The 19,642-nt window shown below is 39.2% G+C and overlaps 1 protein-coding gene across 39 annotated transcripts in view; it reads left to right on the top strand.

Moving 5' to 3' along the window:
* ABI3BP (ABI family member 3 binding protein) overlaps positions 1-19,642 on the top strand; it is a 256,218-nt gene that overhangs the window by 77,643 nt on the left and 158,933 nt on the right. For all 39 annotated transcript variants that reach the window (XM_053903274.1, XM_053903276.1, XM_053903280.1 and 36 more), the window contains exons 3-4: positions 12,536-12,604; positions 15,992-16,124. In XM_053903274.1, the coding sequence (XP_053759249.1) occupies positions 12,536-12,604; positions 15,992-16,124 (202 nt within the window). The remainder of the gene's footprint in view (positions 1-12,535; positions 12,605-15,991; positions 16,125-19,642) is intronic.

Here is a 19,642-nt window from a genome sequence, read left to right as displayed (position 1 = left end):
TTCTCACTGAAATTAAAATAAAACTCTCAGAAAAAGTTTCCAGCAATGTCTTCCTCCATGGAATGTGTCTTTGAAATGCCATTCTGGAAAAATGATGCATTTTTCCATCAAGACTCATTCAGGAAGCCATGAGGAGTACAGGACTATAGCAGAGCCTCTGGCGGCAGTGGAGGGTTGTGGGGGGGTGGCTGGTGGAGCACACTGTTGTTAGAAAAAGCCCTCTTTCCTCCTCCAACCCTTTCTTCACACCTGCTTCTTCCCCACATCCTCTCTTCCAGCCGCAGCTGGGTCTCCTTTCCTACAGAGAAGCTCCACTCACTGCAGAATGGGGGTGAGGGGCTGCTTCTCATTGCTGTCATCCATTTCAAAAGAGCTTGAACAACACCTCTTGTAGCAGAAACACCAAAGAACGCTGTCAGCTCCCTTCAGAACAGATCTTCATCTGAACATTCTGGAATCCCACCATTGGAGGCTGTTCCTAGCCAGTTTTGCATTAGCAGTTGCTCTGTGGTATCCTTCAGCCCTTCCCATGGTCTCACCTGCTGGAGGGGCTGGGCCTGTGGGCCCCTTCTCAGAGGCTAAGGGTGTGGCAGGATGTCCCATCAAGGTGGGGATCCGTTCAGTAATCAACTGATTTTTGTAATGGTTCTGGAAATAATTGCTCAACAGTGTAGGATTTGCTTTAAAATTTGCTTTAAACTTTTCAGGTGAAAGAAAGAGAAGGATAATCCTTACATGCAAACCATGTATTTATTGTACGAAAAAAACTTCAAAGGAAAAAAAAAGGTGTACAGGCAGGCTGATCAAAGAATAAGTCAGCAATTAAACTTTCCTGGCTTTTTTTTTTTTAAAGGTGATTTACTTTTGCTATACCCAAGCCCCTAATTATTTTTTCCTTTCTCCTTGAAAAGCCTTAGCTCTTGCATCCTTCTGGCAATAAAGGCTTGGAGGAACAGATCCATTCATTCTTTCTGAAAATGTTTGCCTTTCCATCACTATGTTTCCAAGTTGAAAGGCACAGAAATGAACAAAACATGAACTGAGTCTGGATCAGATTCTACGTGATGTTCCATCTACCACATCTGCCTACAGGGGCTTAGAAATACTCTAAACGGTGGAGGACTTTTATTAATTAGTGAGGATTGATAATTCTATAGGCTTCCATTTGTATGGACAACTAAGGGCAAAAGCTAGTAATCTAAGTGATTTATTAAAATTACTAAACTCTTATATTCATAAACTTAGTAAACATAGTAAATTTCATGCACTACTGACCTTAGGTAAAACTACTCTGTCTTCTATTTGAACTTTTGGCTACCATGAGCCTTTGCAAGACTGTAAGCTAACATATACCTAAGCAGACATTGCTCTTTACCCAGTTTTCTAGAAAAATGCCCCATCAGTTTTTTTCCCATAAGGATACCAAACTTTCTGAAGGGGTATCAGTGATGTTTCTGAGTGGGTCAGGTCTATCAATTATTATTCTAGCTTTTTAATACGTAATTACTTGAGGGTCAATTATATTATTTTGTGGTGAGTTTTTTGGTGGTGGTAGTGGTTGTTACTCTCCTCTGGAAGGATCTGTTTCATCAACCATATTTGAGCTTCTCCTTTTCGAGTAACGGCTTCAGGATGGATGTGAACTGCAGTTCAAATATGAAGCACTTCTACTCTGTTGCTGAAACTGATTGGTGTGGTATCAGTATGTTGTTGCCACTTTATCACTGGAACTTGAGAATGGGTGGGGTGGGAGCAAGGTTGGTTACTCCACTGGAATTTAGAAACTAACGATGAGGCGCCTTTCAAGAAATGAGCAGACAAGTAGCATTTACTGTCTTTTTATATTCTAACTCCCTGCCAGATTGGACACCCCTCTATCTCAATGAGGCTCCCCTCTCTTCCTCATGGACCAGCAGGCCAGGGATAATGTCTGCAAGTTTAGGCAAAGGCAGCTGAGGTAGAACAGCAGGGCCAAGGACCCTGGCTGGAGCTCTGTTTGCTTCTCCCCTCCATGGCCACACTCTGGAGGTTTTTTTTTTTTCTCCCCAGAATTGACTAGCGGGTAAGTGGTGGAACTCTCTCTGCCTGGGTTTCAAACACAGGGAAGCTTTTCAAGGGGATTTTTTCGAACAGACATTACTCAGTGTTTGTGTTGACCAAATAAGCCACAGGAGCTGTCTGCCAAATGCTAAAAACTAAAGGGAATTGATTGTACCCGTTTAGGACAGATTACAGTTAAGTGTGGCATGTGGACACTTGAAGATGCAAAGAAAAATTGATATTAATGTATGGAGACTTCCCTGGCCGTAGTTGTTGTTTTAGGTTTTATCAGTGATTTTATTCTTTTTTTTATGTTCTTATTTTTGAGAGAGAGAGAGAGGGACACAGTGTGAGTGAGGGAGGGGCAGAGAGAGGGGAAGACACAGAATCTGAAGCAGACTCCAGGGTCCAAGCTGTCGGCCCAGAGCCTGATGCGAGACTAGAACTCATGAACCGTGAGATCCTGACCTGAGCCCAAGTCGGATGCTTAAATAACTGAGCCACCCAGGTGCCCCAGTGATTTTATTCTTCATTTATTAGTAGTATTCTGATGTGCCACATTGGCATCTAATAAAAATACTTCCCTTACTTTATCAAATTCTAAAGTAGCTTTAACTATAAAATCACACCATTCTTTGATAAAGAATTAAAAAACAATAAAGCCGTTGATTAATGACGCTGCTTTTGCATCCCCTAGGGCTTTTATTTTATGCTCACTGAAACAACTTCCTTTGCCTCATTGATACATAAATTTCATATTACCCGTTTTTTATAAACAGATACTTCATTTTTTTAAATAAACTCTTTGTGTTAGAATAGCTTTACAGAAAGTTGCTCCTATAGTACCAAGAATTCCTATATACTTCAACTTCTCCTATTCTTAACATGTTAATATTGTGCATTTGTTACAACTAATGAACCAATATTGATATGTTATTAACTAAAGTTGGTACTTTCTTTGATTTCCTTAGTTTTTACTTAAGATCATTTTTCTCTTCCTGGAGCCCATGGAGGGGTACCACATTACATTTTGTCATGTCTCTTTCAGATCCAGTGGACCACATCAATTTCTTTTTACTTTTGATGAGAAGTTCTGGTTAGATATTTTGTAGAATGTCCTTCAATTTAGTTTTAACTAATGTTTTTCTCATGGTTTGACTAGGGTTTGGAGCTTGAGCAAGGAAGATATTACTTTAAAAAATGTTTTTAAGTAAGATAAACAACCAAAATAGAAAAGATTCAGTAACTGCTAAATACTTTTCACCTTGGGAGTCTGACCCTTCTGTGTCAACTTTTGACTCTGAGTTCTCAGGAGCCTCGTTTTCCCCACAGCACACCACTCTGTGTTCCAGTAAGAGCCCCGGTGAGGCAGCAGCTTTGAAACCCTTCTCCGCTGCAATTCCTTCCAAATCACTGACCCTCTTCAGCCAGTTTTGAAACTTTCAGGGGCACCTGGGTGGCTTAGTTGGTTAAGCATCCCACTCTTGATCTCAGCTCGGGTCGTGATCCCACAGTTCTTGAGTTTGAGCCCTGTGTCCGGCTCTGTGGTGACAGTGTGGAGCCTGCTTGGGATTCTTTCCCCCATCCCCCTCTCTGCCCCTCCTCTGCTTTCTCTTTCTCTTTCAAAATAAATAAATAAACATTTTTAAAAAATCTGTCAGTTTCTTGACCTTATTAGGACAGGCCTTAGGTAATGACAGCAAGGTCACAACTTGACCTATTTGCTGTTCTTCCACCCTCTGATCAGGTACCTACGGGCCAAAATTCCAGCAGGGGCCAGCCCAGCCTCTCAGAGGGGCCCTTTGTGTGAACAGGACTCTAGCTCCACGTCCTGTGTTCTCCTTGCTGGGTTTCTAGGACCCAAGTTCTGCATCTCGGGAGACTTTCTAAGGCCCCAGTTAGCTCAGGAGGGCGAAGATTTCAGCCTCTTCCCCTGGGGACCCAGAGGCAGCTGTCTCTCCCTCTTGGCAAGGGAACCAAAGAAAAAGCATCACTGTTCTTTTTAAACCTCTAAATCGTAGTAGGGGTAATTCTACCTATTCAACCTCCCTTTTTTTTTTTTTTTTTTTTTTTTAAGACTACAAAAATCTAGTTACTGACAAAAGGTGTTTATGGACTGTGTTTAATAGACTCAAAGTCACCTGTAAATTCATTTTCATCTTGAATCCCTTCTCTGGACCTTGAAAGGTGTCTGAGGTGATGTCCACCTCCCGTAACCCAGACCGTTAAAGCACTGTAACAGTTTGTTTCCTGGCCCCTCTCCTGCCAGAATAGAGCCTGCACACCTTCCCCAGGTCTAGTCTCTAACAAAACCTTTGCCAGCAAGCTGTCTTCAGCTCATTGAGATGGTGGTTCTCTACACCTTATGAATTCAGGAAATAAGGAAAGGAATAGGAAAGGCATTGGGCCAAAATATTCTCCCTACTTGTTGCCTGATGCCCTTTCTGTGTGTATTTAGTAGCAGATGTATGCTTTTCCCATGTAATGAAAATAGAATGTGTCATGAGCACAGGCACTGTATTAACATGAATTCACTCACAGTAACTTGGAAATGGTTGTTTTTGTGATCCTCTCTGAGAACAAGTGAAAATAAATTTGAAGAGGACAGCCATTCTCAGTAAAACAAGGAGGCACCTCAAAAGGGAAAATGGACATAGAAACTGAAATATGGGTCTTGGTGAGCAAGTTAGTTCTAATTTATAGTTCTGGTAAGTTGGCCTCGTGTGTAAATACTCCAGTAATGCTTCTAACCCACTGCCTCATTTTAGTCCCCAAAAGAACACATAATATAGTTGATTATGTTCTTGTTTCCTAACTTACAGTCTTAGATGCTTATTAGAAAAGCTGAGGGGCTCCTGGGTGGCTCAGTCTGAAGGGTCTGACTCTTGATTTTGGTCAGGTCATGATCTCACAGTTCATGAGTTTAAGCCCCACATCGGGCTCTGAGCTGACAGTGTGGAGCTTCCTTTGGATTCTTTCCCTCTCTCTCTGCCTCTCCCCTGTTTCTATTCCTTCTCTAAATATATAAATAAAATTTAAAAAGAAAGCCTGTAGCAGGTTATGAAATGGAATCCTAGGTGCACCTGGGTGGCTCAGTTGGCTTAATGTGCAACTCTTGATTTCAGCTCAGGTTGTGATCCCAGGGTCTTGGGATCAAGCCCTGCGTTGGGCTCGTGCTGAGCCTGGAACCTGCTTGGGAATCTGTCTCCCTCCTCTGCCCCTCTCCCCTACTCATGCATACTCTTTCTTGAAAAAAATTTTTTTGGGCATGCCTGGGTGGCTCGGTTGGGTGGCCGACTATAGCTCAGGTCATGATCTCACAGTCTGTGAGTTCGAGCCCCACATCAGGCTCTGTGCTGATAGCTCAGAGCCTGGAATCTGCTTCTGATTCTGTGTCTCCCTCTCTCTCTGCACCTTCCCTGCTTGCTTTCTGTTCTCTCTCTCTCTCTCTCTCTCTCTCTCAAAAATAATAAACATTAAAAAAAATTTTAATTAAAAATTAACTTAAATCTTTTAATTAAAAAAACCCCCAGAATCCTAGTGTAATATTTTTAAAAATAATGAAAAGAAAAAGGAGAATTAAATGTTAAACTAGGGAGAGTTACTCAATAGGAATTATGTGCAGAGTACATTCAATAAAGTTAGGTCAGATGTCTTAAGATCTATTTATCATATTAAGGAAAGATTCCCTTGAATCCTTATTTATCATTAATAATTGGTATTGACATGAAAAAATGCTCAACATCACTCATCATCAGGGAAATACAAATGAAAACCACAAAGAGATACCACCTCCTACACCAGTCAGAATCGCTAAGATAAACAACTCAAGCAACAACACATGTTGGCGAGGATGTGGAGAAAGAGGATCTCTTTTGCACTGATGGTATGAATGCAAACTGGTGCAGCCACTCTGGAAAACAGTATGGAGGTTCCTCAAAAAATTAGAACAACCCTATGACCCAGCAATTGCACTACTTAGGTATTTATCCAAGGGATACAGGTATGCTGTTTCGAAGGGGCACATGCACCCCAATGTTTATAGCAGCACTATCAGCAATAGCCCAAGTATGGAAAGAACCCTAATGTCCATCGATGGATGAATGGATAAAGATGGGGTATATACATACAATGGATAAAGAAGATGTGGTATATGTGTACAATGGAATATTACTCAGCAACCAAAAAGAATAAAATCTTGCCATTTGCAACAACGTGGATGGAACTAGAGGGTATTATTCTAAGTGAAATTAGAGAAAGACAAATATCATATAACTTCACTCATATGAGGAATTTAAGATACACAGCAGATGAGCATAAGAGAAGGGGAGCAAAAATAATATATAAAAACGGGGAGAAGGACAAAACTTAGACTCTTACATATAGAGAGCAACCTGTGGGTTGTTGGAGGGGTTGTAGGTAGGGGGATGGACTAAATGGATAAGACACATTAAGGAAGACACTTGATGGGATGAGCACTGGTGTTTTACATACGGGATAAATCACTGGAATCTACTCCAGAAATCACTATTGTGCTATATGCTAACTAACTTGGATATAAATTAAAAATTAATAAAAAATAAAAAATAAAAAAAATTGGTGTTGAATTTTGTTAAATGACTCTTAGTTACCTGTTGAAATAAGTATATTTTCATTTTATGATACATTTCTGGAATAATCTACACTTAGCCATAGTATGTGCTGACCGATTCTACTTACCAATATTCTAGGATTTTTTTCCATTGATATGTGTGAGTATCATGAAGGGAAAAGTTACTCAGTGGTACTTGTTAAAGATGGTTGGCAAAACTTTATTTGAGGGGAAATAGGGACCACTACAATGGGGTCTTGCAGCATGGGAGAGAGATTAAGCTGCATTCTGAATACAATAAGGAAAAGTGAGTACTTCTAGCCATGGAACAGGGTGTGAGTCAGTGGATGGAAAATAACTGAGAAGAAACATGAAGAAGACAGGGGAGATTCTGGCTCAACTGACCTGACAGGACTCTTGCTAAGGGCAAGCTGGGGTGATCAGAGGATGGTGGAGTTTAAGGAAACTCATTTCATGTTAAGTGTGGTCAAGTATGGAGGATAGAGGATCCTGCCTAAACTACTTGATAAAATCGGACCACACAGAGATGAATACAAAACCCCAAGACTCAGGGCCCTGTTGAAAAACAACTCAGTTTAAAGTTTGGTCAGGATATAAGATCTTTGTCGTATGGTGTGTAAGTTTCTTTTTTTGTGATATTTTTGCATTTTGGAGTCTGTGGTGGTTGGTTTAAAAAACAAGGCTTTAAGCTTTTTCTTTCCTTTTTATAAGTCCTCAGGGCCGCTTAAGGCAAATTTCTGCTTTCAAGAAATCATCATTATTGTCATCGTAATAGCTGACATTTGTACTTTCTGGGGCATCTGGGTGGCTCAGTTGGTTAAGCGTCCAACTTCGGCTCAGGTCATGATCTCAGGGTTCAGGAGTTTTGAGCCCCGTGTTGTGCTCTGTGCTGACAACTCAGAACCTGGAGACTGGTTCAGATTCTGTGTCTCTCTCTCTCTCTGCCCCTCCCCTGCTTGTGCTCTATCTCAAAAATAAAAACATTTTTTAAAACTTAGCATTTTCTGTGTGTTAGGCACTGTTACAGGCTAATCATCACTAAGACTTCTGTGCAGCTAGGTACTATGATTCTTCCCATTTTGTAGGTGAGGAAACATGTACGTACATTAAACACTCACCTTGTATAACAAACTAAAAAGCAGGATTTGATTCCAGGCTCTGGAGTCCATGCTTTCATGTCTAGAAATTTAGTTTGATATGAGACAAAATGGTTAAAAAGATGGCAAGGGCAAACTATTATTCTTGAAGTCCTTTACATGATTTCCTATAGGATCACGCTGGCTTATTAAATGTTTATTTTGTGGAAACGCGCAAGGCAGAAATAAACCTCGCTATGACCTCATTCTGAAGCGGTGTCCTACAACGTACTTGTCCTCTAATAAACATGTGATAATTGACATGTATCAAACAGGGCAATCATGGGAGGATTATTTGCATTATCAAAAAATTTAGTACTTTGTAAAGGATTTCAATAGTACACTGTCTTAAAAAGTAAGCTCGTCCCAATCCTTCACCTCCAGGGCATTTGAAATATTAAACAAATTAGATGTAATTAGTCGACAACATGATATAGGCTTAATTACTAGGAATGGAAAGTTGGTTCAAGTAACTGCATTCTACACAAATTTGCTGAAATTGACATTTTAATTATACACATTTTCTAAATGAAGTATATTTTGGCATGTGTTGCCAGAATTGCTGATCAAGCTACAGTGTATATATTTCCAGGCTGCCCACAAAGAATTTCATAGTACATAACAGAAATAGAAATTCTGGTTTTTCTAGTTGTTTTATTTTTCCATCTCTGTGTTCCAAACCAAGTGCAGAGTCTGCTGAAATATATGAATGTTGGAAGCTTCTAATGAGCAGTGAGAGGCAACATAACTGCACCCAGCTCCCCACATCTGTTCCAATTTGTAATTGACTGTAACAGCCTGTGCTTTATGCAAAATGACTGATCATAACAAAAATTACTTTTAAATTGCTCATGTAACCATATGTCTTGGATCATGGCACTATCTTTGGCTTCTATGTATGTTATTCTCATGTTTCTGGACTTTGTTTTAAAACCACTGAGGCATAATTGAATTAATGTGCATCAAGGAGGGAAATGAAAGGCTAGGTCTGAGATTCCACCACAGTGAGGGTAATTTAAGAAACATAGAGATTTACCTTTGTTTTCTTGGCTCAGGTCACCATCTCATGGTTCCTGGGTTTGAGCCTCGCATTGGGCTCTGCACTGACAGTGTGGAGCCTGCTTGGGATGCTGTCACTCTCTCCCTCCCTCTCTGCCCCTCCCCTCCTTGTGCCCCTCCCCCTGACCACCCCTCAAAATAAATAATCTTCAAAAAAACCCCAAAAAAGTAGGGGTGCCTGGGTGGCTCAGTCAGTTAAGCGTCAAACTGCGACTCAGGTCATGATCTCATGGCTGGTGAGTTCAAGTCCCTCATCGTGCTCTGGGCCAACCGCCTAGAGCCTGCTTCGGATTCTGTGTCTCCCTCTCCCTCTCTCTCTGCTCCTTCCCCGCTTATGCTCTGTCTCTGTCTCTCTCTCTCTCTCTCTCTCAAAAAATAAACATTAAAAAAAGAACATTAAAAGTAAAAGGGCATTTTGAGGACTAGATTAAGATAGCCATATAATTTGCAAGGCCAAATGCAACATAAATGGAAGGCCCTTGTTTCAAAAAGCAGGAGAAAAATGTCATTAAAGATATTAAAATATAAAATTTTTCCTTTCTTTGTTTCTTTCACCTTGTGATGAGTATCATTTTATTTGCTATTTAATGCTATTAAGTAAATTAAAACTACACATCATTAGCATGAAATTTGCCAGTTATCTTTACATTGTGCAATGCTAATTTTAAATGCAAATTTGGGCCTTTAGCTCCTAAGCAGAGTCCCTGAAATGCCACACTTTGTTCTTGGTAGTTCATACATGCACACGTACTTCATTCTTACCAGAGGGCTGGAAGTGCACAAAATTAACTGCTCTTTTTACTTGACTCCTTGGCGCGTGGACATGCTGCCACAACCCGCCCTGGACTTACTTACGAGTGAGGAAAATGTGAAAATTGGGGGGAATCGGGCCTTGCTCTGGTTTCCCCTTTGCTTCTAGGTCATCATTTTCAGTGGAACTGGTTGGCAAATAGGGTACAACTAACATGAATGAGAAAGGATACTATAGGATTGTTCTGCCATTGGCATTAAAATGCCATTTCCTTCTTTCTGCAGCGAAGCCAGTATGGGTTTGATTGAACAGTGTGGCCTCTCAGCCCCCTCCGCACCCTCTCCCTCAGTCCTAGATGCAATAGGTTCACCTTGTTTTACCTTTGAGTCTTGCTGAATCCCCTTGCCTCAGGGTGTAGTAGGATTCTCACACAGAGTTGTAACACCGAGGTTTTTCTTTGGAAGAAGCAACTTTATTCCTGCTGGCACCGCTCAGTTGGGTTCGTACCCAAGGAACTGAGCCCCAAACACCACATGGCATCGTTTTTTTAAAATATATTTTCTACTTCTTTTTCTCCCATATGTGGTAACACACAAACGTGTAGTCTGATTAAGTGGTCTCATGTTTCAAGGTTGTGAGGGATATTGTCCCGTATGCGTGTAGCCAGGTTGCCTTGAGGTTTTTCTTTTCCTTAAGGAGGGGACCCTACCACAAGGGGTCCCTCAGAATGCTATACCTAATAGGGCATCTCAACTGCTAAATGTGAAGGAAAGAAAGCACAGGAATTGCATATGGTTCCTGTCTACTCACACATGTGCTTTATCGTCCCTTCAGGCTTCTCTCACAAAACACAGATTCAAAGATTTAACTATTAAGAATTTCAAGATGGTGACAGCAGGGCATTAAACCAAGCATGAGACCCCTCTGGACCTGGGGCCCTGCTTGCTGGTGCATGTTGCAGCCCACAAAGCTGATCCTGCCTCAGTAACTTCATCTACAAATTGGGGTGATGATAGTATGTATCAAGTAGGGTTGCCACGAGGAGTAGTTAAGTCACAAATGTGAAGTGCTTAACAAATAGTCTACACATAGAAAGTACTGAATATGTGGTACTTTTTTAATATTTGTTCCTTTATATCCCAAATAAAATCAGGAAACACATTATATTCTTATTAGGGACCTTGATTTAGGTTAAGTGTTCCTTGTATAAGCTCTTCTAAGCAAGATAGGCTTTCAAACACAAGATCTGAAACATAATGAATATTCCCTTATCTGTGTTGTAGTTATGAGGTAATTATCAGTAAGCAGCCAAAGCTCTGATGTCAGTTCAAGAGGTTACCTGGTTTACTTTATGGAGTGTAATTACTGTAGCAGGTTATAACAAATAAGGTTGTATGGAGTGTCCAGTAAAAGACAAAGTCTCAAGTCATTAAAAGTGGCTGAATTGCCACGTTGTCTGTATCCGAGAAGAAGGTCAGCTCTGTAAAACCTTGGGCAGAGAAACCTCTGTTCCAAACTCATGGAGAGGGGAGCTGTTTGCACTCAGAATGAAAACAAAACGAAGATGTGAGGTCTGCCTGAACAAGCAGAGGTGAACTCTTGTTGACTGCAGCATCCAAATGAAATTGGGTATAGAATGAATTTCAGGATCCAAAGTTACTGAGGAACTATTGTAGATAAGATTCATCAATCAGTCCAGTAGAAGTGCTTAGGAAATGCTAGTTAGTATGCCCAATGTGCATTTGGCTTATTTATATATATTAAAATCAACCATCTTGGAAACATCAATTAAAAAAAAAAAAAAAGCTTTTGGGTGCACCTGGGTGGCTGAGTTGCTTAAGTGTGTGACTCTTGATTTCAGCTCCGGTCATGACCTCACACTTGTGAGATTGAGCCCTGGGTTGAGCTGAGCATGAAGCCTGCTTGGGATATTCTCTCTCTCTCTCTCTTTCTTTCTGCTTTTCCCCTGCTCATGTTCTCTTTGTCTCAAAATAAAATAAACATTAAAAATTTTTTAAAAATTATTTGATAAATTATTAGTTCCTGATGTAGTGCATACTGATTGTTTAAACATCATTTATTTAAAGGCTAAATATTTTTAAAAGATTTTCTTTATTTTCCATTGGCATATTTTAGTGAAAGTATACCAACACAAAATGGTGACTCTATTTAAAAATTGCTCCTGAAGAGGATGGGTTGAGTATGATAACAGGCTGAGAAATTATGCAAGTAGGATAAAAAAAAAAGGAACATTAAGAATATTCATATTGTGGGGGCACATGGGTGGCTCAGTGGGTTAAGCGTCCAACTCCTGATTTCGGCTCAGGTCACGTTCTCACGGTTTATGAGATCAAGCCCTGCGCTGGGCTCTGCGCTGACAATGCAGAGCCTGCTTGGGATTCTCTCCTCCTCTCTCTGTCCCTCCCCCTCCTTCTCCCTCAAAATAAAGAAACATTAAAAAAAAAGAGTATTGATATTAACAGAGAAGGGAGCAGTTTCAGATCACACAGCATGTGAGACCCTGTTGTGTCTTATGAAAGTATGATTTTCCTTCTCTGATTCTGAAGCATCAGAAGAGTGTGAAGGATAGGGTAACAGAATGGGTATGATCAGATTAAAAGAAAACCTCTTTGCAGAGGAAAGAATTGATGAAAATGTGACATGAAATCTGTGTCTAGCAAGATTCTTTTAAGACTTCTCCCCGACTCCTGTCCATTTGGTTTTGAAAATCTGGATTTAATATTCATTTAAAAGACTTAGTGGACTGAACCATCTCAGGAAGTATTAACTTACCGAATTCCTGGGTCCTGTCATCCACTGGTGATGTGGTTATGATGACTAATGCTGGAGAACGTTGAGTCAGGACATGGATGTACTGTCGTGAATGTTGCTCCTTCTCAGAGAATTTTACTGAAGAAATCATGTTATCATTTCCAGATGCGGAACCGAAGTATCTGATTGTTGTGCGGCCTGCCCCTCCTCCAAGTCAAAAGAAGTCATGCTCAGGTATATTTTGTTCATTTTTAAGCTTTTATTAACTTTAAGCCATGCCTTCTCATTTCTACCCACGGAGACCAAGTGCATTGGAGAAGCCTTAGGAGCATGGATTAGAATATACAGCACAGCAGGCCCTGTGTCAACCCTCCTTGCAAGTATTATGGTCTGGTTGTAGAGACTGCTTGGGACCTTCTCCCAGCACCACTACATACAAACGTGAGGAATTTAGGCAAATTACGGGACTTGTGTGTACCTCCTCTCCCCTGCATACAAGGGCCGTTGTGAGGGTTAAAGGAGTTGATGCATGTGTGGCCCGTAGCACAGGGCCTGGCCCACAGCAATTGCTCACTTAGAGTTAGCTCCTGCTAGCCTGTTTCTACTTGTTTCTACTTGGCAGTGTGTGAACCCATGCTCTATTGTGCTTTCCGGATCTTAAGGGCAAAATCTGATGTCTAACCTTTGTTAAAGGAGACTGTTTACATTTCAAAAGCGTAACTCATTTATAGGCATGTTACATGGGTTGGAACTTGGGTTTTACTTGACTCCTCATCTCTTCCTTCAAAACCTCTTCTATTTAGTCGAACAAATAGAGCAAGGACTGCTTTCATGAAACAATAGCAACACAACACAGATACTCCCAGGGATGGGGAGACATGAAACAGGAAAGTAAATGCCATGTGGAATAAGTGAGTAGAAGCCTTTTCTACATGGCTGGAGAAAGATTAAAAACCTTACATTTTCCAATTTCACTACTAAAATTGCTTCTCAGATCAAATAAGCCGCCCTTGCTGTAAGAGGCTGTAGAAGCTGTGAATATGCTTTTACTGTCTGGTATTAAATCTCCCTAACTGTAGATACTTGAGAAAAAGGTTTGGTTTTCTCTTTCATTTTCTAATGTCAATTATTCTTTACATATTTCCTAATCATGTTTCTCTTTTATAGTACACTAAATGTCAAACAACGAAGGGTCTCCTTTGTTAGATCTTTCTAAAGGGTTGGCATGGAGGTGGGGGGAGCATACAGATCTTTAAACACACTGAGCAAACCTCCCCTTTGCAGTTGTGAATCCTGTCCTCTGGACGCATCAGCCAAGCCAGTTACCAGAAATAAGTTGCCACAGTCCCCTCCCCTCCTTTGGTTGTTTTTCATGTCTTTTTTAGAGAAGCAGTTAATAGTCAAGCATTTTGAAAAATACAAACCCCTTTTCCTGGCCCCTTAAATTATCCCAAAGCATCAGGGAAATTTCAGTTACTCCTTATAACTTGTAATGATAGTCACCATTTCAAGACTTTATTTCAAAATATTTAATAGAGTCAAGAAGTATTAGTAAGGACCCATGGGATTCTGGCCTCACATTCATCAAACTCTTTCTTAATACAAAAAACACAAAGATGTGTAAGAGACGTCAAAAGAATGATTACAACTCAGTAGCACTTTGTGGGGACTTGTATGGCACTGGTCTGGAAATTATTTTTCTCTTTGTGATGACGGGCTCAGGAAATTGTTTCATTTTGTTCAGGATATACTGTACTACCCCACCTTTCCTTTCAGGCAGCGGGTGTAATTTTTTTTTGTAATGTGAATTTGAGAATGATATAATGACTAATGTATTAACTTTGATTCATTTTATATTTGCATTTACCACATACATTTTAATCACTTTTGTATCAGATCGATACTTAGTGAAATAAATACTCTCTGGTCTTGTAGGCTTTAGGTTCCTTTGGAGAAAGGAAAATTTATCTTTTGTCTCTAAATGGCATTATCTTCATACATGGTGAGCTATGCCAGTGATGTAGAAAAAAAAAAAAACAACAACAAAACAAAGGTACAGTTCAGAAGACAGAAATTTGAGTCTTGACCCTACTCTTGGTATGAACTTGGATACCCTTGACACTTAGCTTGGCCTTAGTATTCATTTGTAGAATGAGATAGTGGTATTACATTAGGGAGAACCAATCAGGGGCTAGAAAAGGAATATCAGAATCCCTTCAGGGCTTTTTCAAACAGCATAAACCTCTCACTCTCATCAGGTTCTAATCTACCCTCATAGGCAGTCAGACTTGGACTCTTGGAATCATAGTAATGCTAGGTAGTATCATAGGTGGAACTGGAAAATTTTATAGAGAAGGATAAATGCATGTTTACAACAAAATAACAGCTATCCTTGACAATTATTTCAAATGTCTTTTTAAAAAATTCAGCTATGTTACAAGGAAACAATCTGCCACTACTTGTTTATACATATTCTTGGCTAAGAAGGGTTTTTACCACAGTAACAACTGACAGAACTTAAATCTAATAGAAGCAGTAAGCCTGACAAAATTGTCAAGGACATTTGGTTCAGGTAAATTTCACTGAGCTCATACAAAGGGTACCTTCCTATTAGTTCCTATTGTGTTAGATTAAAATAACACAAATCCTTCCTATAGCAAATTCAACAGGTATTTCACGAAATGAAAGACAGGGTCCAATGAAAATATAGAATGTTTTATATTCTGCATAATTTTATTAGATACTGTATTATTTTATTTACAGATTTTTTTTATTGAGTCAGTGTTTGTTTCCATGGCAAAGAATCTTCATTCCTCTTTTGCACTGTCCCCTAATCCTGAAGTTTCCAATGTTTTTTGAAAATGCAAATATCTGCCCCTTATATGCTGGAAAAAGATCTTAAGTGGTTTGTCACCATCTCTTGGCATTGCCCAAATCCAATTAGTCCCATCAGAAGAACCGTGATTCCTATATTATCTCCACTCTCCCAGCATTATTAAGAATGTGTAAAAAAAAAAAAAAGTGCATACATTTTCTATATAGACACTAAGGTAAAAAAAAAAGCTTACTGTAATAGTATGACAAGGGATTTTTATGCTTCTAAATTGGCTTGAAAAAAGAATATAACCTACAAGCTAGATGTTAAGCTTTCTATTCTTTGATATTCTTTCACACTAGTTTATAGTCTTGAGTAGGGGATGGGGAACCAAATATGCTTTTATTGTATCTGTAAAAGAAATGGAGTGAATCCATTAGCATTATTCATTTCACTGGTAATAGCTAAGACCTTCATAGACATCCCTAACCCACAAGAAATAAAACCTGGGTATGACTGAATATACTTTACATGCATACATTACCCATATATGCATACACGCGCGCGCACACACACACACACACACACACACACACACACACACACATATATGCATACACACATAAATCTCAAAATAATATTTTGTTGGGTTTATGCTTAAATTCATGGGCACAAAATTAATAATATTGGTGTGCTCTATGAAAAGACACTTGATGGTTTCACATTCTTCATCATCTTCCTGAGTCATTTTTATGCATTTTACCCCAATATAAAAATAAACTGTTACCCGTATGTTACCTCCACAGGTAAAGCACGCTCTCGCAAACCTCTCCAGCTGGTGGTCGGCACTCTGTCGCCAAGCTCTGTATTCCTGTCCTGGGGTTTCCTCATTAACCCACACCATGACTGGACATTGCCGAGTCACTGTCCCAATGACAGGTAATTCATCTAAAAAAGATTTTTTTTAACCTGTAAATTAGCTCTTGTTTTTGTTTTTTGTTTTTTGTTTTTTTTTTTAAGTAATCTCTACACTCAACGTGGGGCTTGAACTCACAGCCCCAAGATAAAGAGTCACATGCTCTATCCACTAAACCAGCCAGGTGCCCCCTACCTCTTGGTTTTTTAAAAGTTTCACCCCACTTTTATTTTTTTAAATTTTTTAAAAAGTGTTTATTTTTTTGAGAGAGAGTTAAAAAGTGGGGGGGGGGTGGGGGGAGGGGTGGAGAGCGAGGGAGACACAAAATCTGAAGCAGGCTCCAGGCTTTGAGTTGTCAGCACAGAGCTTGACGCAGGGCTTGAAGTCATGAACCATGAGATCATGACCTGAGCTGAAGGCAGACCCTCAACTGACTGAGCCACCCAGATGCCCTCATTTCCTTTAAAAAAAAAAAATGTGTTATTGAGGTATAATTTAAATCCAATATAATGCACTATTTGATCAGATATGAAAAATGCACATAATCATGTATTCTATGCCCCATCAAGAAATAGAACCTTTTCATTCCCCCAGATAGTACCTTTCTCAAGAAGCAACCACTGATTTGATTTCCATCACTGTAGATAAGTTTTGCCTAATCTATAATTGTACATAAATGAAATCATACAGCATGTTATGTGTCCCTTTGTTTTCATTCAGCATGTTTTTGCGATTCTTTCATGACATTGTGTGTGTTATAGTTCATTCCTTTTTTTTTTTTTTATTGTTTAGTTTTGAGAGAGAGTACGAGTGGGGAGGGACAGAGAAAGAGGGGGACAGAGCAGAGAGCCCAAAGTGGGGCTCAAACTTACGAGCCTCGAGATCATGACCTGAGCTGAAGTCTGATGCTTAACTCACTGAGCCACCCAGGCACCTCTCATTCTTTTTTCACTTCTGAGTGGTATTCTGTTACGTGAATATTCCGGAATTTATTATCTAGTCTTTTACTGGTGGGTACTTACTTATGTCTTGTTTTGGGTTATTATGAATTGAGATTTTATAAATGTTTTTCTTTAAGACTTTGTAGACCTATGTTTTAATTTCTCTTATATAAATATTTAGAAGTGGAATTGCTAGGTCACAGGGGAAATGTATATTTAACTTTTTTTTTTCCACCTGACTTTTCCATTTACACTCCTGTAAGCAATAGGACAATTCGGATTGTTCCACGTCCTCACCAGCATTTCATGTTGTCAGCATTTTGCATTTTCGCTGTTCTAGCATAGCAGCATCTTACTAGAGTCTTAATATCCACTATTACTTTTCATATACTTTTCATATACTTTTGGACATAATCTCTTGTGTAGTGCTTTATTTTTATTTGTCTAAATTGAACCAAAAAAAGACCTTTAAAAATGTTCCTAAGTTCTCAAGAGTACCTTTCATATGACTTTCATTAGGAAATTTAGACTAAGAAAAAAATTAGATTTTCCTTCACATGTTCATAGTTCTGAAGGAAGAAATTATTGGAAAAACCCATGTAGAAGATAGTGCCAAAACCAGATTTCTTGAAAAATAAGCTTGAGATGTTTCAAAGAAACTAAAATGTTCCTTTATCACCCACCACTAAGTCCATTAACTTACTTTGTTTGGAAAATGGACTCTTGACAGAATAGGCTTTCATGTGGTAATTCCAGTTTTTACTGGATTGATCCAGGGTACCATGCTGAGAAGGTTAACATTTAGGGATTGCTTTCTTACTCCTTTTCAGTTTCTTGAGTTTCTAATTTAAAGACAGAAGGGGAAACAAAAAAAGGAAGCAAGGAAATGTGGAGCTCTTGTAGCAAAATGAAGCTGATTTTAATAGTTACTTAACTTGCTTGATAAATTCATGGAGTTAACTAACCCACAAATCCATAGAGCATGCTTTGGATGTGATTTCTTCCCCTGTCCTCAAATTTTTCCTTCAGTTCCATTTGGCCTTACCCTTCATGAAGGAATTTATCTGATACTGATTCTAATTGACAGATGTTGCCATGGTTTGATAGCACAAAGAGTTAATACAGGGAGAAGGAGAGGAACAGATGGTCTGATGAAGCTAGGATATTAACCAAGACAATTGATTAGAAGACCCAAGCTACTCAGACCATGCATGTAACTCTCCCTAACCCCCTTGTTCATCTCCCACACACCCTGGCTTTTACTCTTGTCATCAAATAGATGGAGCCATGCCCATTAAATCACAATAGTCAAAAATAGTAATTCTACTTAGCATAAAGTGTTTTTCTTAAGATTCAATAATAACATATCAAGATACTTGTAAACTTTGAAACCTGGATGAATGGGACAATCAAGATATCCTGGACAAAAATAGGAAACTTAGGACATGACTAACAGGGAAGAATTCAATGGTAAAGCTTAAAAGAAAGCATTTGGAGTACTTACGGATTTCATTTACACATGCCTCCTTTCTTCCTAGTTAGTACCCTTAATAAAGAGCTGAAATTTAAAGTCTTTGTGGTAGCTGAGAAAAAATAGTGGTCCTTGTTGAAAGGCCCTAGAACTACTGTGCACATTATAAACACCCAAATAAATCCACCAGGATTCTAAATGAATGTAATTAGAAGCAGACTTGGAGAAATCTACCCTACAAGATGCTGGGGTTTTTTTGTTTGTTTTAGAATTTTGACTAAGCCAGTAGGTTAGAATAATAGTAGCTATAGGGAATGATTGCTTCTTGAAAACCAGAAGATTAATATAGCTGAGTTTTGCCTTCAGGAGTACTTTATTAAATAATCATTGGAATCTGAATGCCTTTAGCTTGCATTAGGAACACCAACTGGCATCAGTGTAATGCACTGAATTCTAATACTGGCACTCTGTATAATATTGGCATCCTTTCTCATTGATGCATACAGCCCTATTTATCCTATACAAAGAAAATTTTTTTGTCTTTATACTTGGATTTCGACTTAATCAATGAAAGCTCAATGCAGTAAGTTTCCAAGTGAGAAAACCCCTATGTTTCATTTTGTTTTAAGTTTGGAAATATTAATGGCGTATCATGTTATCCTTCATAACACATGGCTCTGTTACTGTTTGCATAGGGTCCATATGGGTATTCATGTTCCTAAATCCTTTCCTGAATTCACATTGGAAAGTAGATGTGTTTTTACTCTTTGAATGGAAGAATGTACACATTTGTCCTCAATATATCTAAGGGCAAAAGAAACCTTTCCAAATTGGCCCCAATGAAGAGTAAAACATGTTTTTAACCAAATTTATTTCCTCATTAATAGCTTATTTTTTCCTTCCCATGTTTCCAACTTGTTAAAGTGTTCAAGATTGCTTTAGTTCTCACTCCTTTGCCAACTTATTAAAGCTTTATGATTTGTTTAGAAATCATTTTCACATTTTCTGACACTTTCATACTGTAGTTATTTACTGTTAATGTAGAATGAGGGCCCTCCTTTTGGGCTGGTCCAGAGCAGGCTCTGGCCTTTCTTTTTTTGTGTCCCCCCGCCCCCCAGGTTGTTAAGAA

Source organism: Panthera pardus, unplaced genomic scaffold, assembly GCF_024362965.1.
Source record: "Panthera pardus isolate Hobbes unplaced genomic scaffold, ASM2436296v1 HiC_scaffold_16, whole genome shotgun sequence".
Taxonomy (NCBI): Eukaryota; Metazoa; Chordata; class Mammalia; order Carnivora; family Felidae; genus Panthera; species Panthera pardus.
Note: the sequence above shows the minus strand (reverse complement) of the source record. Positions and strands in the feature narration are given on the sequence as shown.